This window comes from Zalophus californianus, chromosome 5, assembly GCF_009762305.2.
Source record: "Zalophus californianus isolate mZalCal1 chromosome 5, mZalCal1.pri.v2, whole genome shotgun sequence".
NCBI classification, from domain to species: Eukaryota; Metazoa; Chordata; class Mammalia; order Carnivora; family Otariidae; genus Zalophus; species Zalophus californianus.
In genome coordinates this window covers 31661190-31687614 of record NC_045599.1, presented here as the reverse complement: position 1 = coordinate 31687614, position 26425 = coordinate 31661190, and the positions used below count along the sequence as shown (strand labels likewise).

The window sequence follows — 26425 nt, the reverse complement described above, 5'->3', positions numbered from 1 at the left end:
CAACTGTTCTGGAAACCACTATTAAGGTAACGTTAACTATAGCATTATTTTAAATGTCTTTCAGCTCAGAAGCAATCAAGGGAGCAGTTGTTGGTATTGATTTGGGTACTACCAACTCCTGTGTAGCAGTTATGGAAGGTAAACAAGCAAAGGTGAGCATGTTTGGAAGCTCTGGATCATATAGTAGTAGTTAGTACCCAACCTGGAATTCTGTGCCCTTTGGCTTAGATAAGGGACTTTTTTTTTTTTTTTTTTTTTTTTTAGATTTTATTTGTCAGAGTGGGGGAGAGAGCACAAGCAGGGGGTGCAGCAGAGGGAGAAGCAGGCTCCCGCTGAGCAAGGAGCCTGATGCGGGACTCAATCCCAGGACCTTGGGATCATGACCTGAGCAGAAGGCAGACACCTAACCAACTGAGCCACCCAGGCATCCCGATAAGGGACATTTTTAAAGCTGTTTTTAAGTTCTTAAGATTCTTTTGAGGTGAAGTTTTACACTTAATTGCAAGGTGCTATAAATTGAATGGATTTGACTTCCCAGGATTTAAGTGTGTCCTACCATAAGAGGTAGCACTGTTAAGTTACCATTAGGACCAGTTGGGATGACTTGCTCTGTGGATTATTTCTATCATCCAAATCATACATTTCTGTAAGTCTGTTGAACCATGGAGGTGCAGGTAGAGTTTTAGAAGCAAGTGAAGCTCCACATAACATGTGAGCTACATTTTAGGAACTCCTGCTATGATACAGGCTGTTCCTCCTGAGGGACCTCCTTGGTTTGCTCATAAAACCTTTATTCCCACTGGGTTCTTCTCAAGACGCAGAGCACTTGGGATTCCTGAATTGTTATTTTGGCAATTTTTTTTTTAAATGCTGAAACTTGTAGGCAGCAGAAGTAGATTTTTTTTTAAATTTTTTTTAAGGTTTTATTTATTTGACAGTTTAAGCAGGGGGAGAAGCTGATTCCCCACTGAGCAGGGAGCCAGACATGGGGCTCTGTTCCAGGACCCTGAAATCATGACCTGACTGGAAGGCGGCCAGCTGCTTAACCGACTGAGCCACCCAGGCACCCCTAGAAGTAGATTTAATTTCCCATTCCGGTGGAAAGAGTACCTTGTTCCAGTATCTTAGTATGAAAGATCTGATTTATATTTATTTTTCCATTTTTTTGTTTTGTTTTTAGTTATAACTTGTTTCAAAGTAAAGGACTAAAAATACTTTAGGGGTGCCTGGGTGACTCAGCTGGTTAAGTGTCCAACTCTTGATTTCAGCTCAGGTCATGGTGTCAGGGTTGTGAAATTGAGCCCCACATTGGTTCTGCCGTCAGCTGAGTGTGTGTGTATCCCTCTCTCGAATAAATAAAACCTTTTTAAAAAAGTAATAAAAATACTTGAAACGTGTACCTCAAATAGTAGTTACTATGTCAGCATTCACAGAGCAGAAAAGCATGCCCATTAGTACTGTTGTTGAGCATTTGTTTTGTGATTTGGCGGCTGTATTGTGTCTTAAAATGACTGGTGGTGGTGACTGGAACCTCATTCTCTGTCTTACTTTGGGAGTTTTAGGTTCTAGAGAATGCTGAAGGTGCCAGAACCACCCCTTCAGTTGTGGCCTTTACAGCAGATGGTGAGCGACTTGTTGGCATGCCAGCCAAGCGACAGGCTGTCACCAACCCAAACAACACATTCTATGCCACCAAGCGTCTCATTGGCCGGCGATATGATGACCCTGAAGTACAGAAAGATATGTGAGTAATAGGAAAAGCAAAGTTACTTCCAGAGGCCATGCAAAAGAATCTTTTCAGCAAGATTTTTAGAGCATCTTACCTTAGTAATTTTATACGTTGTCCACGGGGGCATGTCCTGTCCCTACCAAAAGGGTATTTCCTTCAAAAAAAATTCTTCTGCCTTCACATAATCGGTCTTTGCTATGTACTGACATGACGGGGAGATTTAGCTGGTCTTTTATGGACCATGTAAATTGGTGTTAAACTTATAAGGTAGATAGTGGCATAGGCCCCATCATGGTGCTCATCAGCTAGATTTTCAAAGTTTGTCCGTGTTAAAACATTATCAGTACTTCATTCCTCTTTATGGCCAGATAATATTCATTGTATGGATATACTGTTGACCCTTAAACAACATGGGATTGTGGTGCCGAGCCTTCATTCATTTGAACATCTGTGTATAAATTGACTACCCGGAAAGTTAGCTACTAATAGCCTACTGTTGACCAGAAACCTTACTGATGACACACACAATTAACACCCATTTTGTATGTACAAAGTATGTTAAAGTAAAAAGAGTTAAGTCATAAGGAAGAGGAAATACCTTTGTAGCATTTTATTTACCCAAAAATATCTGTGTATAAATGAGCCAGTGCATTTAGAACCCATGTTTTAGGGTCAAGCGTATACTACATTTTGTTTATTCATTTGTCAGTTAATGGGCATCTGGGGGCTATTAGGAGGACTGCCATAGGGTGCCTGGCTAGCTCAGTCAAAACAACATACGACTCTTGATCTTTCAGGGTCTTGGGTTCATACTCCGTGTTGGGTGTAAAGATTACTAAAAATAAACTTGAAAGAATAGTGCCATAAACATTTGTGTACAGGCTTATAAGGATCTATGTTTTCATTTCTCTCTGGTAGATAACCTAGTAATGGACTTGCTGGGTCATTGGTAACTTGCTCACCATTGCCAAAGCAGGGGCATAAATCTTTTGTTCAGGAAGTAAAGAATGTTCAGGTTTCACCAGGATGTTTTTACATGTTAATGATTGCTTTCTAAAGCTTTTCATTAAATGGATTCCTGAAGTTTTCATTTGTTGGCCATGGATCTCTTGGGATGGAGGATGGAAATTCGTGGTGTATGGTAGGTTGCACGGGCACATTTTTTCAAACATAATCTTTGTGTCTTTCAGTAAAAACGTGCCCTTCAAAATTGTCCGTGCCTCTAATGGAGATGCCTGGGTTGAAGCGCATGGAAAACTCTATTCTCCAAGTCAGATTGGAGCATTCGTGTTGATGAAGATGAAAGAGACTGCAGGTGAGAAGGTTTTAGTTCCTATCTGGGAAAGTTTGAAGAACTGGATGGTTTCTCACTCACATACCCCGGTGTCCCTTGGATGAGTCTGTGATGAGTCTTCTATAGAAAACCTAGAAATAGCAAAACTGTTACTCCTCACACATTCCCTACATAATGATTTATCTTCATACTTTTCTTAATGGTGGTTTATCTTTTCCAATACAGAGGGGTGGTATTCTATATTGAAGCCAAAAAACTACATACTAATCTTTGGGCTCTGTTAAGTAAAACTTAAAACTTCCCATTTGGAGAAACTAGTGGCTCTTTTAAGTTTAAGAATAGGTCATTATAGCTGGTGAATCTTCACTATAATGTTAAAAGTGAGATCTTGGGTTTTCAACCACTATCTTTAATTGGAGTGTTTTCTACAAGGTCTCTCTGTGGGTTAGGTCACATGCAAAGAAACTGATGAGTGTTGTCTGTGGCTCTAAGAGGATGACACATGTTTTTAGCCTACGTGAGTAATTCTATTAATTATTTCATCTGACAGAGTGGCATGATTATTGTTCATTCTTTAATTCTTTTCCAGAAAATTACTTGGGGCATACAGCAAAAAATGCTGTGATCACTGTTCCAGCTTATTTCAATGACTCTCAGAGACAGGTGAGTTCAGTTGGTGTTCTCATTAAGGAAATTAATGGTACTTGGGGCACAGGGTGGAAAATGCTTTTTTCTTTTCCTTTAGGCCACTAAGGATGCTGGCCAGATATCTGGACTAAATGTGCTTCGGGTAATCAATGAACCCACAGCTGCTGCTCTGGCCTATGGTCTAGACAAATCAGAAGACAAAATGTAAGTTTGTGCAGTAAACTCCACCCAGATTTGTGAGACTCAGTTCATGGAACCATGAAAGTACTGGGCTGTGGCCTTTTTTTTTTTTTTTAACCTTGGTATGCATATTGGCAAGTATTTATTCAAAAGAGTGGTTGGCATCTGGCTGGTCCAGTCAGTAGACCATGCAACTCTTGGTCTCAGGATTGTGAGTTCAAGCCCAAGTTGGTCGTGGAGAGTGCTTAAAAAAAAAAGTGATTGAGTCCTGTCAATTTTGCTTTTAAAAAAGTATTTCCAGGGGCGCCTGGGTGGCTCGGTTGAGCGACTGCCTTCGGCTCAGGTCATGATACTGGAGTCCCTGGATCGAGTCCCGCGTCGGGCTCCCTGCTCAGCGGGGAGTCTGCTTCTCCCTCTGACCCTCCCCCCTCTCGTGTGCTCCCTCTCTCTCTCAAATAAATAAAATCTTTAAAAAAAATAAAAATAAAAAAAATAAAAAAGTATTTCCACTCTGTATTTACAAGTAAGTACTAGGGCTACGTATTAACACACTTGCCACTTAGGCAGTTACCCAATTTCATTATTTATACTTCAGGGGAATCATCAAGTTTATGTTGGTTTGGTTATTAAAATTTATACCCTTGTGGCAGGTGTTATTCTTTAATGTTTTCTTTTCTTTCTAGCATTGCTGTATATGATTTAGGTGGTGGAACTTTTGACATTTCTATCCTGGAGATTCAGAAAGGTGTATTTGAGGTGAAGTCAACCAATGGAGATACGTTCTTAGGTGGTGAGGACTTTGACCAGGCCTTGCTACGACACATTGTGAAGGAGTTCAAGAGAGAGGTTGGTTACCAGGGTAGTTCGTATGTAGACATGGGGGTGTTGAGAATTTCTTTGTTCAGATGGCTGTTTGCTTTATGATTTTTTTGTCCTTAATAGAACATTGACTAGAACACTGAAATAATTGCATTTCAGTTCCACGGGTGGAGTGAAGAATTCTGATTATCGTAGCTTCAGCTTGGGAATAAACAGATTAAAAAGGATATGATACTCTGTATAATATTGGCAAAGGAATTCTGGGAACTCCTGTTTTGAGCCAGAACCCAATAATTGGAAAGAACTGATAGGGTTCAGCTCTCTGACTCCAGGCACAGATAGCCTTTACAGAATAAGGTTTCTTTTCCTTATAGATTTTTAAGGGCAGTAAATGATTCATGCTTGTTTATAAAGGTGTGGATCTGTTTTTTGTTGGTTCAGCGTCATCACTGTATCTTGAAATAGTAATCATCACCTCGCTAATGTGAGTATTGTGTGTTTTCATTTTGTAGACGGGGGTTGATTTAACCAAAGACAACATGGCACTTCAGAGAGTTCGGGAAGCTGCTGAGAAGGCTAAGTGTGAACTCTCCTCATCTGTGCAGGTAGGATGTGGACAAATCCCAACACCCTTGATGTTTTCAGCCTTAGTTTCTTTGAATAGCGTGCTCTAATTGGTGTGATATCCATCTAATCTTTTTATACTTTGCTGGTTGGGGTAAAAGCCTTTCCATGAACAAAGGAGCATTACTTTTTAAAGGATGAGCTGTAATTTGTTAACCACCCAAGTAAGAGGTTCTACATACCAGATCCAAAAAAATAAGATCTGAAAGACACTGAATACATTTTTTTGCCTTAAGTTAAAGGTACTGATTTTAAGATCTAGACTAGTTAGTAGCGTACAAAATTAGAATCACTAACCTAGAAATAATCTCTAAGAACTGCCTCTGTCTTCACCTCAGACAGCCCTTCAGGTGAGTCTCATATTGTCTCATTTAATTATTTGGATCAGCAATCCAGAAAGTGAGCATGAAACCTGCCTGAAGGCTGGGGTATATACACTTGTGTACATTTCTGTTAGCATCAGAGTTGCTTGGCACCTGTTGAAGTGCTCAGCCTGTGGTGTTCCAGTCCTTCTCGAGAGGTGAAGCTTCACTTTGCCTTAACCACAAAGAATAGAACTATATAAAGCGTGTTAGGTCTGGATCAGAGAGGCAACAAGATGGAAGGCAGGAGATACGTTTCTGGGGTCTCAGGTGGCAGCAGGAAAGCCAGAGCCTGTGACTACTTTAGTTGTTAATTTGATTGTACACACTGGGTCATCCAGTGTGGGAATACCTGGATTTTAAAGTTTTTAAAGTAGCTATGAGGAGTGACAAAGTTATATAGTCATCCATGATGATGGTGTTGCTTTGTCCCTACTGTCATACAGAGTGGCAGAACTTTGCAACATATGATGGTTAGGATTAGAGTTGGAATACGTGACACTGCTTTGGAGGGCGAGGTTGGTTGTTTTTAGCGTGGTTCTTATTGATAGGCATTTGGATTGCTTTCTAGCGTTTTGCTGGTAAAGCAAGGTGTGTTGAGCATTCTTGCACATTAATGTTTGTGCATGTACAATTATAAATCTGTAGAATAAATTCCTTGAAACATCACCTTCATGGGGTTTACAGTGTGGTTTAGAGTTTTTTGTTTAAGATTTATTTTAGAGAGCACGTGGGGGAGGGGCAGAGGGAGAGAGAGAATCCCACCCAAGCAGATTACCCGCTGAGTGCGAAGCCCAGTGCAGGGCTCCATTCCACAATGGAGATCATGAGCCAAAATCGAGTCGGATGCTCAACCAACTGAGCCACCCAGGCACCCCGGAAAGATAGATATTAATTAGGACATCATATTAATAACTGTCAAGCCAGAAGTAACGTAAGAGGTCAAGAGTGGTCCTGTAGACAGAATGCTGGGATTCAAGTCCTTCTTCATCACTTGATAGCCATGTGGCCTTAATTATTTAAAGTTTCTGTTCTTTTTTCTAAAATGAGGATAATAGTGCTTTCTCCCTTAGAGTTGTGAAGATTCCTAAATTGATACATGGTTAGGACAGGTCTTAAATAGTACTCTAAAATTATTGGGGTGCGTGGGTGGCTCGGTTGTCTGCCTTTGCCTTAGGTCATGATAACCAGGGTCCTGGGATCGAGCCCCGCATCTGGCTCCCTGCTCAGTGGGGAGTCTGCTTCTCCCTTTCCCCCTGCTTGTGTGTGCAAGTAAAATCTTTAAAAAAAAACAAAGTTGCTAATGTGGTAAAAGAGCAAAGTTAGATTTATAATTGTAAGAGAAACCTGATAGAGGTGTTTGACCTAACAAGGACAGCTTCTGAAAGAGGAGTTGATCAGAGAAAGATAAAGGGCCAAGTAAATACAAGGCTCTGGGGTGAAGACTTGAGAAAGGGCTGGTGTGTTTGAGGGCAGACATGCAGGGAAAGTGGAATATGAGAGTAGAAGCTTTAAATATTTGGGATTTGGGTCTGCCCTGAAAAGCGTGAGTATAAACCAGTGAAAACTTTGAGTAATGTCTACACCCAACATGGGGCTCAAACTCATGACCCTGAGATCAAGAGACACATGCTGCCTCCTGAGCCAGCCAGGCACCCTGGTTAAAACTTAATTTAGGTGCAGTAATATGGTCAGATGGGGCTTATGAAAAGTGCTCTGTCAGAAGTGGAATAGAGATTTGTTATGGGTTAGGAGGGGTCCTGTGGCAGAGGCAGCTTCAGTGGAAGTGGGAGAACCTTGGGAAGCTATTGTGGACTTGGACTAGAGTGTGAGGTGCTGTGTTGAATTTGAGAGAGAAGGGACAAAACTTGGTCACAAACTGGTTTCAGAGGGTTGAGAATCCTAGAGTTGTCCAAATTGTCATTAACTGCATATAGCATAGAGAATTACATTAATACAGTGTCCATGTGAGGATTTTTATTTTATTTATTTGACAGAGAAAATGAGAGAGCACAAGCAGGGGGAGCAGCAGAGGGAGAGGGAGAAGCAGGCTCTCCGCTGAGCAGGGAGCCTGATGCGGGGCTGTATCCTAGAACCCTGGGATCATGACCTGAGCCAAAGGCAGACACTTAACTGAGCCACCTAGGCGTCTCTACATTTTTCATTGTTAATAAAAAAACAGATTCTAAATTTTTTGCCTCTGGAAAGAGAACAGCTTGAATGGTCTTTGGTGGCTGTTCATTTAAAGTGGGTCTCATTCTTCCTGTAACTTTGGAAGTTTTCCTAATGGTGGGAGTATGGTCTTATTTTAATTGAAATAATGAAGAAATTTCACCACTGTTGCTCTCCCTGCTTCCTTTGCAGACCGACATTAATTTGCCATATCTTACGATGGATGCTTCTGGACCCAAGCATTTGAATATGAAGCTGACCCGGGCTCAGTTTGAAGGGATTGTCACTGATCTAATCAGGAGAACCATCGCCCCATGCCAAAAAGCTATGCAAGATGCAGAGGTCAGCAAGAGTGACATCGGAGAAGTGATTCTTGTTGGTGGCATGACTAGGATGCCCAAGGTATGGACCCATCGAATGCTTGGCATGGGAAAGTAGAGAGGGCAAGCACGTAATGTTTTCTTGGACAAATGGTTTGTGTAGGGACATGAATATGTGGCGTTCCTGCCACAGTGACCTGAAAGGGGGATGAGTTTGTGCCCTCACTAGAGTTCTTTTTTAGCCTCTTTTTTAAATTAAGAGGTATCAGGAAAAGGACTGGGAAGGGCAGAATGTCTTTGGGATGGTAGCATGAAGGATCCTGTACTTCATTTTGGGGAGTATTTGTAGGAATGAAACCGTTTGAGATCAGAGATGGCTTAAAACCTTGGTATTGTCTAGCTCTAGAGGCAATTTTGGACAGGAATATGGTGTTCAGGGTTTCTAACTGCATCTCTTCAACAAAGATTTGTGCAGTGATGCATTTTATTTATCAACACATCATTCTGATAAGACAGGTGTGTGGAAAACTAATGACTGAGCACAGAACCTGTTGAAGATGCAATTCTTATTGTATAGTTTGAATAGAATTTTCTTCGGCTTTTTTTTTTTAAAGATTTTATTTATTTGAGAGAGAGAGAATGAGAGAGAGAAAGCACGAGAGGGTCAGAGGGAGAAGCAGACTCCCTGCTGAGCAGGGAGCCTGATGCGGGACTCAATCCCGGGACTCCAGGATCATGACCTGAGCCGAAGGCAATTGCTGAACCAACTGAGCCACCCAGGCGCCCTTTCTTTGGCTTTAATAGTAATTTTTCCTTTGGGGTTTCTGGGCTTACGAGAATATGCACAGAATAAATGTGGAGAAAAAAGCAGCTTTGGACAAGGAAGAGATCTTTGGGCTAACAAATTATCTCAGATGCTATTTAAGTAGCACTTTTTTGTAGCATTATTAGTAAAATAAGCAGGAAGAACATGCCTCACATTAGCACCAGTGTCGAATTATTGAATTAACCACTGCTGCTTTTAAGTTGGTTGTTAGTCGATCTGGAGGAGTTGGACTATATCTAAATCCTGGTGTCTTACATCCTCTGTTTATTTTGGGGGGGGGGGCGGGGGTGGTGGTGGTGGTTTTTTAAGTAGACTCCTCAGTGTGGAGCCCAACACGGGGCTTGAACTCATGATCCTGAGCTCAAGACCTGTGCTGAGATCAAGAGTTAGGCGCTTAACCAGCTGAGCCACCCGAACACCCCATGCACCCTCTACTGCTTTTTTTTTAATAATTTTTTGTTTGTTTGTTTATTTGAGAGTGAGAATGTGAGCTGGGGGAGAAACAGAGGGAGAGGGACAAAAGCAGACACTGCACCAAGTGTAGAGCCCAATGCAGCCGATCCCAGAACCCTAAGGTCGTGACCTGAGCCGAAGCCAAGAGTCTGAGGAAATCAGGAGTTTGGCACTCAACCATCTGTGCCATCCAAGCACCTCTTTATCCTCTGTTTCCAATTTAATGTGTTGTATGGGTAACCCAGTAACAAAACTTAGATTCTTCTCATATTTTAGAGAGCTATGAATGATAGTCAAGTAAAGTGAGTATTACCCACTTGACACATTTAGGTCATTAAGGAAAACTCAGATATGAAATAGTAACTTGAGTGAATATTCCTGGATCTGAAGCAGCTTGTCCTGAGATTTGCTATGATTTGGGAACACACTCTTCCCTTCTTGGGTAGTTGCCCTTAGTAGATAGTGACAGGTTCTTTTTTTTTTTTTTTTTTTTGACGGTTCAGGTTCAGCAGACTGTACAGGATCTCTTTGGCCGAGCCCCAAGCAAAGCTGTAAATCCTGATGAGGCTGTGGCCATCGGAGCTGCCATTCAGGGAGGTGTGTTAGCTGGTGATGTCACAGATGTGCTGCTCCTGGATGTCACTCCCCTGTCTCTCGGTATTGAGACTCTGGGAGGTGTTTTTACCAAACTTATCAACAGAAACACCACTATTCCAACCAAGAAAAGCCAGGTAAGAATCACCTACTTCTCCGTTGTCACAGAGATACGAGATCTGTGAGGGGACATGATCGCACCCCTTTTTGTGAGCTTTTCCTAGAAAACTTCACTTTTTGTCTTGGGAGTCTATACTAGTTGAATGTGTGTGCTAAGAATCTTGTGTTTTGTTCTCTCTCGTTATTGTTCCTGAAAAAGTTCTCTTTACCTGTCACCCAGCAGTGATGATTGGAGGTAGGGTATCAGTAGTCTCTTTCACGGGATTAAAGTAACTTCGCAAAAGAACCCTCATCATTTGGGACTAAATTCCCTGTACTCTTCTGAAAGACAGTAAAAAGAACCTGGCCCAGATTAGGAGAGTGTACTTGTTTTGTGGGTGAATGATGGGGTTCCTTAGATACCAAGCAGGGCTACTTGGACAGTGGCTCGCTCAGTCTTAGATTAAGAATTATTCCCTGCCTTTCCCAATTTTGATGTTTTTCTGAACAGCTGTTAATACCAAATGGATATTGCTATTTGTTCAGTGATGTATTGCCAACACATCATCTGAAGAGAACTATGGTGACTTCCCGTGACATGTCTCTGACCTGTTGCTTCAGATGAACGTGTTTCAAGATCTCATTTTTTTAGCCCCTTCTTTTGACACTGTATTTGCTAATGCTGCATCTTTGTGTAGTGCATTTGCTTAGCTGAAACAATAGCTATTGTATACCCTTTGACTGCTAATCCTACTCTTGTCCCCTGCAAGGACATAAGCCTTTGTTCTGAACACCATGTGCATTGGCATTCTGAAGTGTTGAGATGGGAATTTCTTTCTTTGACTTGCACTTTGTATAAAGGGAAGTAGCCTAATCAGACTGCCAACCCAGGGAATGTCTTTCTCCCTAGGTGTTTTCTACAGCTGCTGATGGTCAGACTCAAGTGGAGATTAAAGTGTGTCAGGGTGAGAGAGAGATGGCTGGAGACAACAAACTTCTTGGACAGTTTACTTTGGTAGGTATCAGGAATTCTGGGTATTGTACTTGTCATTCCTTTTAATATGCAGTTAGACTATATTGTAATACTTAATGATATTACCAAAAACTGCTAAAACACAGGGACCGAGTCTGTTACCTAGTTCAGTGTACAAATTCTGCAGCTGGATACTCATGGCTTCAATTTTTACCTGAAAGTCTTGTTCCTGGTGCCTTAGGAATTGTATTTAATACAAGAGCCAGGAAAATATAACAATGTTAATTAAGAAAAATTCCCGATTACTATTTAAGACCTTTTTGATACTGGCTTCTCTTCAGCATCGTTTATTGGTTCTTGGTGAGACGAACAGTGACAGAGACTTTTCCTCTCATTCACTGGGTCCTCAGGTACATAAAGCCATTATGGTTCCTTGCTGTAGTGAACCTTTACTGGCATGAGCCCTTTTTATTTCAGGTAGCAATGAAATTACTACCCTTACTATAAATTTGTGGTTTGTGTTTTTATACATTTTAGTTGTTTTTTGTTTCTCCCAGGAAAAAGTTACTTGTTCACCCAGAAGACTATAGAGGTTTGGAAATAGAACACTGGACCTCTTATGAGAGGAGCTTAACTCTGTGTATTTATTTTAGATTGGAATTCCCCCAGCCCCTCGTGGAGTCCCTCAGATTGAAGTTACATTTGACATTGATGCCAATGGGATTGTACATGTTTCAGCCAAAGATAAGGGGACAGGACGTGAGCAGCAGAGTAAGTGCTCTTATTTATCAGACTGTAAGAGTGAGGCGAGGGACCTCATTGAAGATCCTCTGTTTGAGAAGTAGACCTAGGTTGTGCAGAGCTTTACCCCCAGCCTTAGTGGAGGATGAGTTCTCTTTGTCCCTTTCCTCCTTGGTTGGCAGATTCACATTAACAGGTGTGGTGTTTATTACCCCAAATGGGCAAGCACTGGGCTTCTGGATCATTGAAGTTTTGGTAGACAGGCAGGTCAGTTGGTCTGTGTATTTCAGACCCTTGGTTTCCTTCTTTTTACGATAGGACAACAGGGTATTCTTCTGTATATTACGTGCCAAAATTAGTTACTCTGAACAGGTGTATTTTTTTTCTTAATACCGTAGAATAAGAAGCAGGTAATTTTATAACAATAACAAGTAACAGTAACAAGATGCTTTTTTTTCTCACTGTAGTTGTGATCCAGTCTTCTGGTGGGTTAAGCAAAGATGATATTGAAAATATGGTTAAAAATGCAGAAAAGTATGCTGAAGAAGACCGGCGAAAGAAGGTAACTACTTTCTGCCTCTTGCATCTGGGAGGTGAAAGTGGGAGTTTGGACATGGATCATTGACATATGAATCCGTCCTTTGCTCATAACTTTTGTGTGGAATGCCTTTCTTATTTTCAGTCTTTCCATATCAGAATTCTTAAATGCTGCAATTCAGCTGAAATCCCTTATAGACATGCTAGACTATTTCAGACCACAGTAATTTCTGTTTTAACTCTGAAACTATATGCATCACTTAGCATGTTGTCTAGCTCGATGGGGACATTCAGCCAACTGGTTGATTGGGAAGTTTTCGTACTAAATTTCTAATTTCTTTTAGGAACGAGTTGAAGCTGTTAATATGGCTGAAGGAATCATTCATGACACAGAAACAAAAATGGAAGAATTTAAGGACCAATTGCCTGCTGATGAAGTGAGTGCTCTTTTAAAATAGTTAATGAAGGTCAGGCATTGTCACCAATGTGAAGTGGCTTTTTTTTTCTTTTTAAGATTTTATTTATTTGAGAGCACAAGCAGCGGGGAAGAACAGAGGGAGAGGGAGAAGCTCCCCGCTAAGCAGGGAGCCCAGTGCGTAGCTGAATCACAGACGCTGGGACCATAACCTGAGCCAAAGGCAGATGCTTAACCGACTGGGCCAGCAGTGCCACTTAAGTGCCCCTTAAGTTTTTCTTTGTGGGTCTTGATATCAGTATTTTTTGTTTCTAAATGCTTTTTATTTCCATTTTTCACACAAACTTTCATTTGGGGCCATTTTATAAATAAGGAAATAGAGATAAAATTCTAAAGATGAGTTTTGTCAGTGATAGGAATTTTGTTTCTTAATGTTTGAGTATTACTGCTACACAAAATGAGAGATAAGAAACCCAGAAAAAGAGTTTGGTTTTGTTTTTAAGTGCAACAAGCTAAAAGAAGAGATTTCCAAAATGAGGGAACTTCTGGCTCGAAAAGACAGTGAAACAGGAGAAAACATAAGGCAGGCAGCATCTTCCCTTCAACAAGCATCACTGAAGCTCTTCGAAATGGCATACAAAAAGGTACAAGGGCTGAAGGGCATGTTGCTCAATGAATTTGCCCCTAACTTGATCTTAATAGAACTGTTGATTACTGCGTCACTGGTGGCACTCTACATGGCCATTTATAGAACTGGTGGTATCGGAGTTGGAAATACTCTTTGTGCGTTGGGAGGGAGGGTGATAGCAGTCAAAGGGAGGTATGCACAGAAACCACGAATAGTGTACAAGGAGGGAGGGAGAGTGGAATAGGCTGGATATGCCTCCTCAGTAGTTTATCAAACTGTCGTCAGCCTTATGTCTTACTTTCAAATATTTTCTTAACAGATGGCATCTGAGCGAGAAGGCTCTGGAAGTTCTGGCACTGGGGAACAAAAGGAAGATCAAAAGGAGGAAAAACAGTAATAACAATAAACTTTGGAATCGAAATATGATGCTTGGGAGTGAAGGGACTTCCTGAGCAGAAATGGGCAAACTTCAGTCTTTTACTGTGTTTTTGCAGTATTCTATATATAATTTCCTTAATATGTAAATTTAGGGACAATTAGCTAATGGTCATTTAATGAGAATTTCAACCATACAAAGTTCATAGTACTCTGTCAGTCATTTTTCAGCTGCATGTAAAGGGCCGGGGCGGGGGGAGAAGATTTCTTGATCATTATTAAAACAATGTTTTGTGCTTTAGTAGCCATATTTTTAAGAGGTGAAACCATCTCTAAACATAATAATGAAGGTAGTCAGCCATAGACCTGGAATGAGATCATATGGGGATGGGATCCTATTCTAGTTAATTGAGAACTACTATACCAGCCTGTATGTATAAGGGATTCTTCAACTGAGGCCTTGCTGTGCCATGTTGGGAGATAGGGCAGGAGTAGCTAGATCAATGGAAAAATAGCTGTTAGGTACAACTTTAAAGTAAGGTAATAGGGCTCCCTAACTTTTCTAAGGCATATTTTTCTAGCTATCTTCTGTCCTGTGTCAGGGCACTTGTGTCCTTGGTTTTTTTTTTTTTTTTTTTTTGAGCCATTCTGGGTTTTTTTCTTTTTTAAATAAATACGAAGAGTATCTTGATCTCTAGTTTTGAGGAGTGAGGCTCTGAGATTTAGCTTCAGGAATAGGATATGAATCATACTTCCATTCCCTGACCTAAAGTCGTTCAGGTGGAATACATGATTTTCTAACACTGGCTCAAATACAAATTCAGGATTTGGAAGGGCTGGTATGATGAAGCAGCATTATTACCAAGGACAGTCCATCAGGAATTGATTCTACATTTCTCCTGTTCAATCCTGAGTGAGTTGCCTTGTCCTGTATCCTCTGATGTAGTTCTAATTAAATGCTGAAACCCTCAGAAGCAGAAGGGTGAATATTTTTCCTATATTAAGTGTGAAGAATTGTTTCCCAGAAGTTTTCCAACAGACTCCCCTCCCCCGCCCCTTTTCGTGGATTACTGTCATATACCATGCCCAAAGGAATCTGTCAGGAACATGGGCTCAGACCCCCATCAATGTAATGCCTCCTTTTATTTTGTGAGATCTAGAAACTAAATTGATGTATAATTAAGTCAATATAGTGTTCTAATGTGAAGGAGATTGTTTACACAATAATTACATTCCTGGGAAATTAAGTGTTCCTTAACACCCATGTAAACACTTCTAGAGATTCATATGAAAAATAAATTCTAGGCTCAAGTTTTCCGCTACATGAATACTTGGGAACCTTGTGGGATGTGCAGTAATTCTTGTGAAAGATTTTGTGGCATGTTGGAAGATACTTAGCATCTCTGGTCAGCCCTTGCCCACTGAATGCCTCGAGAGTCTCCTAATCATTGTGATAAGCCCCTCTAGCACTTCTAAAGCACCCCAGTTAAGAACTAGTAGCTTTTTATCAAAGTTGGCATCAGGTTAAAGAGCTGCTTGGAAAGGTACTGAGAGATACTGTCTCAGGCTCTACCCCATGTGTAGTGAACACAGCAGCACTTCAGGTACCTACCAGTAAAAATGATAAATGGTACAAAGAACCTTGAAAAAGTTCTTTATTCTTCACATACAGTCTTCCTTTTGTGGACAACTGCTTGATAGGGCCCAAAAGGAACTTGTGGTTTCCCTTCCTAAGTAGTCTTTCCAGTTAAGAGTAAATAGGCTTAACAGTTGCCTAAACAAAAAAAGTCAACAAATCTTAGCCACTGTCAAAGTACATCCAGAACCACCTTCTCCACTCCTACCACCAAGTATAATTTACTCATTGGGTTTTTCCAAGTAGGTTTCCCCACTTAAAATCACACCCTTGCCATTCTGGTGATGTAGTCCGCAATCAAAAATCATATGTGGCATTTCAGGGTATCTGGGTGGCTTGGTTAAGAATCCTGACTCTTGGTTTTAGGCTCAGGTCATGCTTTCAGGGTTGTGGGATCAAGGCCCAAGTCTGGCAGGCTCTGCACTAAGTGGGGAGTCTGAGATCTCTCCCTCTGCCCACTCACCCCCTACTCTTGGGCACGCACACCCCCTCTCAAATCTTTAAAAAAAAAAGTTGCATTTGTGTCCTTTTAGGTAATAGTTGTTTTTTTAAATCTTGTCTAGAAAGCAAGCACAAGCAGAAGCAGCAGGCAGAGGGAGAAAGAGGCTCCCTGCTGAGCAAGGAGCCTGATGTGGGACTCAATCCCAAGACACTGGGATCATGACCTGAGTGAGTGACTCAGGCATAGAACACTGACTTTTCTTGAAGAGTACAGGCCATTTCATTTACAGAATGGCCCTTTGGATTCATCTGATGATTTCCTTGAGTTCAGAGTCAGGTACATATTACTGGTAGAAATAAAACATAGGTGTTCTATCAATGTATCAATTACCAGGGAGAATAAGATGCTCTGCTCCATACTTCATTTTGAAGATACTTTTCATAAGTACTCTATTATGGTGGCTTAATTTTAAGTGTAACGTTTACATTAGAGATTTTATAGCAAGAAGAAACTGTAAAGTAAAAGCAAATTCTTATAGAAAGTACATGAGATTAGAAGTTAAGAGACAAACCTGACCTTGAAAATGCACTGCTTCAAGCAAAGGCCCTTCACTGTTTTCAGATACCACAGTGATTCCATTCTCCAGTCCTAAGGCTGCTGAGAGCTATGTCTCCTTCCTGTAGTATTGGAACAATGAGATGGGTAAAAGCTTTAGATGGAGAAACTATGGGTGACCTAGATTACTCAGTCTGTACAGCATGGAAGTAATTCAGCAATTACAGAACCATTGAAACAGCCATTTCTGTAGGTTAAAAAGGTCACCAATTTGATACAGTTAGACCTAATACAATGCACCATCATCAAACCCATTTCTGCTGCAGCAGGTCACGAAGTAGAAATTTGGGGGGAGGGGCAGAGGGAGAGAATCTTAAGCAGGCTCCACATGCAGCACAGAGCCCAACGCTGGGCTCGATCTCACAAACTTCAGATCATGACCTGAGCCAAAATCAGTTACACTTTTAACATACTGGGCCACCCAGGTGCCCCAGAGTAAGCAGAAATCTTGACCCTAAAGAGAACACCAGCGGAATCGGCCTTTAACCATGAGCTTCAAGTCTGCAATCAGGAAACAGGAAAGTAATGTGTTATACCTAGGTGTGCCGGGCTGGCTCAGTGGTAAAACATGCAACTCAATCTGGGGGTCATGAGTTTGTGCCCCACACTGGGTGTAGGGCCTGCTTAAAAGTGAAAAAAAAAAGTTTGACCTAAATTACAGGCACTTAAACAGGTTCTTGTAGCCCCTGACCTAACAGGTGGAGATTTGGAGTAACAGGAACAGCGAGTCCACGTTGAGTGACTTCAGGGGGTCCATAAAACACTAACTATATATAATGTATTGGGAAAACTGGACAGGCACATGCAAAAGAATGAAACTGTGCCACTATCTTACACCATACGCAAAAATCAACACCAAATGGATTAAAAACTTGTATGTAACACCTGAAACTGTAAAATTCCCAAAAGAAAATAAGGCCATCAGCTCCTTGACTTCTGTCTTGGTGATGATCTTTGGATTTGACACCAAAAACAAAGTCAACAAAAGGAAAAAAAAAAGTGGAACTACATTAAACTGAAAAGCTTATGCACAGCAAAGGAAATACAATGAAAAGGCAACCTATTGAATGATATAAAATATAGTATCTCTGAAAAGGGTTTAATATTCAAAATATATTAATTCAAAAAAACCCCACCAAAATATAATTCATACAACTAAATAGCAAAAAACCCAATCCAATCCAAAACTGGGCAGAGGATCTGAATAGACATATTTCCAATGACAAAGAGATGGCCAACAGGTACACAAAAAGGTGTTCAATATCACTCATCAGGGAAATGCAAATCAAAAACAATGGGCTATTAATCTCATACCTGTCAAAATGGCTAATATCAAAAGAACAAGAGGGATGCCTGGGTGGTTCAGTCAGTTAAGCAACTGACTCTTGATTTCCACTCAGGTTATGATCTCAGGGTTGTGAGATGGAGCCCTGTTATCAGGCTCCACAACAGGCGAGAAGCCTTCTTGATTCTCTCTCCCTCCCTGTGCCCCTCCCCCCAGCCCCCATGCAGCGTATGCACTCTTAAAAAAAAAAAGGTACGTGCATCCCCATATTCACTGCAGCATTATTTACAATAGCCAAGATACGGAAACAACCTAGGTGTCCATTGATGGATGAACAGATAAAAAAGATACGTGATACATAAGCATGTACAGACACACATATATAAAATAGAATACTCGAGGAGCACTTGGGTGGCTCAGTAGGTTCAAGCGTCTGCCCTTGGCTCAGGTTGTGTTCCCAGAGTCCTGGGATTGAGTCCCTCCTGCTTCTCTCTCCCTCTGCCTGCCACTCTGCCTGCTTGTTCTACCAAATAAATACAATCTTTTTCTTAAAGATTGTATTTATTTGACATAGAGACAGCGAGAGCAGGAACACAAGCAGGGGGAGTGGGAGAGGGAGAAGCAGGCTACCCGCGGAGCAGGGAGCCCGACGCAGGGCTCGATCCCAGGACCCTGGGATCATGACCTGAGCCGAAGGCAGACGCTTAACCACTGAGCCACGCAGGTGCCGCAATAAATAAATACTCAAAGGTCATAGAAAAGAATGAAATCTTGCCATTTGTGGTAACATGGATAGACCCTGAAGGCATTATGCTAAGTGAAATAAGTCAGAGAAAGGCAAATACTGTATGATCTCACTTATATATGAAATCTTTAAAAAAACAACAGGGGCGCCTGAGTGGCTCAGCTGGTTAAATGTCTGCCTTCAGCTCAGGTCATGATCCCAGGGTCCTGGGATCAAGTCCCACATCCTTCTCCCTGTCTGCCGCTCCCCCTGCTTGTGCTCTCTGACAAAATCTTTTAAAAAACAATAAAACCCCCCCCAAAAATCCCAAGCTCATACATTCAGAGGACAAAGTGCTGGTTGCCAGAGGCAGGGTAGGAAATGGGATGGGGAGGATGAAATAGGTGATGGAGGTCAAAAGTTATAAGCTTCCAATTATAAAATCACCACTAGGGATGAAATGTACAGCATGGTGACTATAATTAATAATTATTGCAAATTTGAGGGGCGCCTGGGTGGCTCAGTAGTTAAGCGTCTGCCTTTGGCTCAGGTCATGATCCCAGGGTCCTGGGATCCAGCCCCGCATCGGGCTCCCTGCTCAGCGGGAAGCCTGCTTCTCCCTCTCCCACTCCCCCTGCTTGTGCTCCCTCTCTGGCTGTGTCTCTGTCAAATAAATAAAATCTTTAAAAAAAATTATTGCATATTTGAAAGTTGCTAAGAGTAAATCTTAAAGTTCTCACCACAAGAAAAAAAACTGGAAACTACATACATTGACAGATGTTAACTAGACTTACTATGGTGATCATTTCACAATATATACTCAATCATTATGTTATACATCTGAAAATAAAATAATGTTATGTCAATTATACCTCAATAAAGAAAAGTCTATTAGGATGTTACAAGTACTTATACAAGAAAAAAAAGACCCCAGTAGTTTTTGTTAATTTCCTTTCTTACTCATATAAAAAGGTGTTCCAGATTCATCTTGTTCGTATCTGCCTCAGCCCTATAAACAGCTACTTCTCTTTTTATATGGTTATGTATTTAACATTCCTTTGTTTTCCCCTTAAAAACTGCAAATTTGGGGCACCTGGGTGGCTCAGTCGTTAAGCATCTGCCTTGGGCTCTCAGGTCATGATCCCAGAGTCCTGGGATCAAGCCCTGTGTCGGGCTCCCTGCTCATCAGGAAACCTGCTTCTCCCTCTCCCACTCCCCCTACTTGTGTTCCCTCTCTGTCAAATAAATAAAATCTTAAAAAAAAAAAAAGACTAAATTTAAGAACTGCACTATATCTAAAGTGTTTCAGCACATATCCCGGTATTAGAAAACTAATCTCCAATAAGTATTTATGAAATTGGACTAAAAGATTATCATCTGTCTATTCTACAACTGTCTATTGAGTCAAAAAAAGGCACCACTGGGAACATTAAGCACTTACTTATCTTCTCCCCAAATGATCCAAGGGCATGGCTCAATCTCACCTTGCTAATTATTCTTTCATGTTACGGGAAGATGTACATCAGCTGGTGAGTGCTCCTTGTAACGGATTCTAAAAAAAAGATTCTAGAACAGAAAGAATGAGTGTTCTCTATGTGCATTTTTTTTATAGTTGGAAATCATTATAGGGTCAAGTATGTAATGGTCAATATTTGCTTAATTTAACAAGATTACAAATTCCTGTACAGATGTTTGGTCATTTAGAGAAGAAACTGCTATAATTCCTTAGCTGTAGTCCCCCCTCCCATTAAAGGGTTATATTATACTCCCTGTGTCCACAGGGGAGTAAATGGTACTTTACTCTGACCATTTCAAGTCACTTTCACACACTGTACTCCAGTTAAGCAGCGCTGTCATGTCAATTTACACAACTCTTTGAGTTTTACACTACACCACTATAGCTTAGGCCTTCTTCATTGGCTTTTACTTACTGTTAAGATTTCTTCATGTATTTAAGAATGAAATCTACGGAACTTCATTCTTCAAATTCATTATGCTTAAGTACATCCAGGAACTTGAGGGCAGATCAGACACATTCCTTTATTGATCTTCACCTACTTCATGAAATGATTGGCACTTCAGTTTTTTTTTTAAACATTTATTTATTTGAGGGGAGAGTGAGCACGCACGCAAATGGCAGAGGGAGGAGCAAAGGGAGACTCCGTGCTAAGCGTGGAGCCCAATGTGGGGCTCAATCTCACAACCCTGAGATCATGACCTGAGCTGAAATCAAGAGTCAGATGCTTAACCCCGACTGAGCCACCCAGATGCCCCACTGCACAGAGAGTCTAACCCAGAGATTATTTGTAACCATTTTTAGGCACCTTGGTTTTTTTTTTTTTAAATGAAATCTTATGTGGAACTCTTACGGATCAGAGACAGGAAAAACATATAACTATTAAGATACCTAGAAAAAATAATTTATTATACTAATATAGTGTATATAAATATATTTTTTTAAGTCTGGCAAGGATTTATTAGGAAGTTTATTAGGGTAAATAAAAAGCCATGAACACAGAACTGAGATCTCCAAATTCTAGTATTGCGTTTACAACACCAGTTAGAAGTTAATATACATTAAGGATATCCCAAAGGGAATCATACCTAAGTCCCAATCTTACCTGACCAGGATACCCACACACACAGAAATGATGCCTGTACTCTCCCCAGACTGCTTACCTAGACAGTAGCAAAAAAGGCCTTCTTAAGCTATTAAACATCATGGGGCACCTGGGTGGCTCAGTCGCTGGGCATCTGCCTTCAGCTTGGGTCATGATCCCAGGGTCCTGGGATCGAGCCCCACATCGGGCTCCCTGCTCAGTGGAAAGCCTGCTTCTCCCTCTCCCACTCTCCCCTGCTCGTATTCCCTCTCTCGCTGTCTCTGTCAAAACATAAAATCTTAAAAAAAAAAGCTATTAAACATCATCAGGAGATTCCTGCTTTTCTATCTATAACCATGGGACCCTAGTATATAATAGACAACTCCAAGCTGGGCAAATTGACAAGAATGTTGAATGCTAACAGGGAGAAGGAACAAACAAGAACAAGTATATCTGGTTGGAGACCCTTATGATAGCTAATACAAACATAATGCTGAGGCTTCAAAAAGTTTACTGCAGCCCAGGAATAGTTTCCATTTAAAAAAAAATCACAATCTTGCTCTTGCCGCGTGCTGTTGTTGGGAGGACCCTCCCTGCTTCAGATTTACCAACAGCATGAATCAAGAAAAGTTAGCCAAACTTCAGGTCCAGATAGGGGGCAAGGGCACAGCTTGCAGAAAGAAAGTGGTAGTACACAGAACAGCTAGAGCTGATGACAAAAAACTTCAGATTTCTCTAAAAAAACTGGCTGTGAATAATATAGCTGGTATTGAAGACGTGAACATGATTAAAGATGATGGGACAGTTTTCATTTCAACAATCCCAAAGTCCAAGCTTCCCTTTCTGCTAACACCTTTGCAACTACTGGTCATGCAGAAGCCAAACCAATCACAGAAATGCTTCCTGGATATTAAGTCAGCTTGGTGCTGACAGCTTAACAAGTCTTAGGAAGTTAGCTGAACCGTTCCCCCGGCAAGTGTTGGATAGCAAAGCACCAAAACCAGAAGACATTGATGAAGAGGATGATGATGATGTTCCATATCTCCTAGAAAATTTTGATGAGGTATCAAAGAATGAAGCTAACTAAAATTTTTTCCTGGAGTTTGGAAGCTGGCATGGACTAGATTTAACAAATCAGCTATGTAGTTCCAAAGCTTTACAGACATGGAGAACATCAACTGTTACTAGTTCAGTAATATAAATACTCTGTTTATTAATAATGCTGTTTGTTCAGCATTTTTCGGTCATTTGATTTTGCATTTTGCACTTCCTCCCAGGATCTATTCTTTTGGTCAAAATACAAAGTATTAGTGCAGTTTGAGGGCGTTTTGGTGTTTGATTCTCAGTTTTTTGTTTTGTTTTTTTGTTGGGGTATTTTTGGTGTGTGTATGTGTATGTATGCGTGTGGGTATGTGTGTATACAGTGGAGAGCAAACTGGAAAACAGTTCTATTGATCCTCCTTCTACCCCCAGTAGAAAATAAAACAAATCTTTATATTAAAAAAAACAAAACAAAAAAACAATTCACATAAAAACCCTGCCACAAGCAACAAGATACTTGTAATTGATCTCATGGCCACAGTGACAGTAAAAGCAGGCATTATCCAATGACTATTAGATGCTGACCAGCCCAAGGCCCAATTTCTAGGCCTAAACCACAATTGTTCCTTGGCACCCACACAACCCTCCCCACATAAATACCCAATCTCTTAAACTCCAGCTGTGAAAAGTTCCAAATTTCTAACATTAACACACAAGCCACTGAAACAGGGTAAAGATCCCAGAGACCATTTTACTGGCTCCCTTTCCACCAGGAAAAAAAATCCCTAGGAATTGTAATTTGGATCTGCTCCACCTTTAGGCTCTCAACTTCAATTTTCTGCTACAAGTAGTGTAGCAGGTCAACAGATGGGTACCGAAAACAGTGGAAGATGACAGAACAAATTAGAAGAAACTAAAAAGAGAATTAGCATTCACTATTGACATGGGTGCTGTAAATAGTACCAGGCACTTTACACAATTTATTTAATCTGACAATAGTCCCACAAAATAGGCAGTATCCCGATTTTATGATAAAAACACAAATTCTGCAAGATTTAAGTGCCTTTGCCCAACGTTAAGGAGCAAAGTCACGGTTCAACCCTAAGGCTGCCTAGCTCCAGAGATCTTTCCTTTAACAACCCCACTGACTTCCCAAAGAGTCAAAGGGTACAGCCCTTAAGAAATCTTTCCACAACCATTCCTCCCCTGCTTTCTTCACCTTGGCTACTCTTAAAACTGGCCCACACATCAGCAACCAATAATTTCATTCTCTACCTAACAGCACTGTGTTCTGAAGTTGCTATTGGTATTTTCAACACCAAAACAATCCTCCTTCCCTCCCCCACCTCCAACCATTAGTTATCTATACCCCAATATTTAACTTTATTTTTTTTTTGAAGATTTTATTTATTTGACAGAAACACGGCGAGAGAGGGAACACAAGCAGGGGGAGTGGGAGAGGAAGAAGTAGGCTTCTCGCTGAGCAGGGAGCCCGATGCAGGGCTCACAGGGCTCGATCCCAGGACCCTGGAATCATGACCTGAGCCGAAGGCAGACGCTTAAGACTGAGCCACCTAGGCGCCCCCAATATTTAACTTTATTACCTAACATTAGACCTGAAGAAGTAGTTCTGAGGTCAAGTACAAATCCTTCATTTTTCAGAAAAGGACAACCTGTGCCAAGAGACATTATATATTCTACCCTCATCATATGTCATTTTGAAAAAAATCTGTTACCACTTTTATGTCACAGGAGGTTCTTCCTGGAAACTGTCATGGTTGCATTTATAAAGCCTCCTCCTTGCTGAAAGAAATAGCATCTCCCTGTTCTACTCCTTTCAAATCTCTTCTGCTAGAAATCAATGCCAGGATTTGCCTGTAAGACACTGGTTTTCAATTCTAAGAGATGGTGAATTTACAGCAACTAGGCAAGTAAGCTTTGGGAGCTACAGTGTAACTATCTGGGATTAGAATGTTCTAAGAAACAAGTTATATATCTCAGTAATTACCAAGTTTGAATGATTCAAATGCTGACAAACAGCAACTCTGAGATGTCACCATCTTACTTCAGGATGAATCACATATAAAAGCAAGCCTGTGAGGTGGTCCAGAAAGCTTATAAAGCCATGAAACATGGACCTGAAGCAATGCTATAAACATAAAAATGAAGAGATGTAGATCAAGCCAACCAAGTGAAGTAGGAATTGGGGCAAGAGAAATGAAGTAGGGAAAAGCCTGGGACATGGTACACAACCAGTCAGTAACAGTGTTTATGATTATTTACTTTAAGAAGGTCCATTGCTATGCACAGTGAATGGCACAAAGAAGTACAGTAAGTACTGTGTAATGAATGAACATATCCCATGAATTACAAAATGGTAACTAAAGAAGAGATTCCACCCTGGGAATTCATTTGCTGGGGGAGAGACTTACCCTGTAGGAATTGTGTCCTTACTTTATGGCAACAGAGGTAATGGGGTTGCTGCATGATAAAATGCACTGGACATTGAACATGGAGTCTGGAAGCCATAAACTAGTTGTGTGACTCTAAGCAAGTCCCTTTAACCTTTCTTTGCCTCAGTTTCCCTATCTATGAAATGGGGATAATACCCCCATCTCAAAGGTGTGGACAAAGTTGAGATAACATGCAAAAAGGAATCAAAGCGCATGTAAATGCAACTGCCTGACACCACCACTTCCAGGTCTCAAACTTAATAGGCCCAAGAGGAAATTTCCAATCATCCATCAAAACCCGCTCCTCATTTTCCCATCTCGGTAAATGTAACCATTTTCATACTCTGGGAACATTCTTGCTTTCTCCACATCCAATCCATCATCCAGTCCCATTCATTCTAACACCCTGTATATCACTGACTTCTATCTGCACTATCATCACCCTAGTCTAAGCTATAATTATCTCACATGAATGACTGAAGCAGCCAAAATGATCTCTCAGCTTCCACTTTTGCTCTCTCCAATCCAAACAGAACCATCGCCTTAAAAACGTAACTATACAGGGGCGCCTGGGTGGCTCAGTCATTAAGCGTCTGCCTTCGGCTCAGGTCATGGTCCCAGGGTCCTGGGGCCGAGCCCCGCATTGGACTCCCTGCTCGGCGGGGAGCCTGCTTCTCCCTCTCCCACTCCCCCTGCTTGTGTTCCCTCTCTCGCTGTGTCCCTGTCAAATAAATAAATAAAATCTTAAAAAAAAAACGTAACTATACATTCATGTCATTTCCCTACCTCTATAAACCCTTTAAGCTGTCCATTGTTCTCAAGAGAAAGAAGCCAAACCTCCTAAACCTGACTTTCAAGGCCCTAAATGATCTGTCCTCTGACTCCTCCTCAAGCTACTTTAGCCATTCCTGACCTTGTTCCAGCATACTGGCTTTTTAAGCACACACTTTTTCTTTTTTTTAATGTGTTATGCTCTCTTCTGACAAAACCCCTACTCATTCTTTGGGTCTCATTCCAAAATTAGGCCCTTTTATTACACTCTCACAGCATTCCAGGGTACCTACGTATTTATGCAATTATTATACAAAAAGTATACAATCACAAATGGTTATAAACCCAACGAAACTGAGAGCTCCACTAAAGTAGGCACTGTTATACCCAGTTCACCTCAGCATCCTCGGGAAAACCGAATCTAGCACAGTTCGGGCCCAAATTTTTGAACAAATCCAACTGAGGTGCAGAGAGACAGAGTCAACTAAAAATTCTAACTCAAAAAGATAAAGTTCCAACTTACATAGCTGCCCATTTGCTTCAACACTCTCCCCACTTCCACTCTCAAAAGCTCACACTAAACCGTTCGTGGGCTCAAATACCTCAAGGTTCCCAATCTCCCGCAGCCCCTGCTTTCCCCTCCCGTCCCCACAAAATTCCACGTCCAAAATGAACCCATGTGAGCACTGAGGCGAGACGTAACGCGCCTCTTTTGCCCTTGCGGGTGGCGGAGTCCCGGACCACCAGAAGAAAATTTCGGGCTGGGAGCCTGAACACTAGTCCGCGCGACAGTGACGCACGTCGGCCGGAGCACTTTGTCCGGTATGAAGCCACGAAACTTGAGGCGTTTCTTTAAGACTCCTCAGGCGCAATTCAATTGGGTGTCCCGGCCCGATCATCTAGCCGCGCGTCGTAGATTTTCCGACGCCCATTCCATTCACCAAAGAGGGACGGAAAAGAGACGACCCCCGCGCCTCGCCCTTTAAAAAAACACCCCCATCTGAGGCTGGCGGGTTGCTGAATAAATCCTCGCGAGAGCCACCGGCTTCCGCCCGCTTCCTCCACTCCG

General features: G+C 41.4%; 1 protein-coding gene, 1 long non-coding RNA gene, 1 other non-coding gene and 1 pseudogene across 5 annotated transcripts in view; 3 read left to right on the top strand and 1 right to left on the bottom strand.

Moving 5' to 3' along the window:
* The window catches only part of HSPA9 (heat shock protein family A (Hsp70) member 9), a 16815-nt gene extending 1714 nt beyond the window's left edge, over positions 1–15101 (top strand). Inside the window, exons 3-17 of the mRNA XM_027606837.2 lie at positions 65–152; positions 1563–1744; positions 2920–3044; positions 3613–3686; positions 3769–3875; positions 4535–4697; positions 5183–5275; positions 8021–8230; positions 9931–10158; positions 11031–11135; positions 11747–11864; positions 12302–12396; positions 12716–12808; positions 13290–13430; positions 13734–15101. Coding sequence (XP_027462638.1) covers positions 65–152; positions 1563–1744; positions 2920–3044; positions 3613–3686; positions 3769–3875; positions 4535–4697; positions 5183–5275; positions 8021–8230; positions 9931–10158; positions 11031–11135; positions 11747–11864; positions 12302–12396; positions 12716–12808; positions 13290–13430; positions 13734–13811 — 1900 coding nt within the window. The 3' untranslated portion in view covers positions 13812–15101. The remainder of the gene's footprint in view (positions 1–64; positions 153–1562; positions 1745–2919; positions 3045–3612; positions 3687–3768; positions 3876–4534; positions 4698–5182; positions 5276–8020; positions 8231–9930; positions 10159–11030; positions 11136–11746; positions 11865–12301; positions 12397–12715; positions 12809–13289; positions 13431–13733) is intronic.
* On the top strand, positions 8618–8692 carry LOC113930066. Its single transcript, XR_003522437.1, has one exon. It is a non-coding gene; the product is annotated as a small nucleolar RNA SNORD63 (small nucleolar RNA).
* LOC113929734 lies at positions 14384–26425 on the bottom strand. Of its 3 annotated transcripts, none has more exons than XR_003522306.2 (4): positions 26157–26425; positions 20423–20548; positions 19933–20057; positions 14384–16544 (listed from the first exon to the last, which is right to left on the bottom strand). It is a non-coding gene; the product is annotated as an uncharacterized LOC113929734 (long non-coding RNA). The 3 variants fall into 3 exon arrangements; XR_003522304.2 differs by having other exon boundaries at positions 19976–20057; XR_003522305.2 differs by having other exon boundaries at positions 19976–20057; positions 20423–20545.
* LOC113929730 lies at positions 20645–23492 on the top strand (annotated as a pseudogene).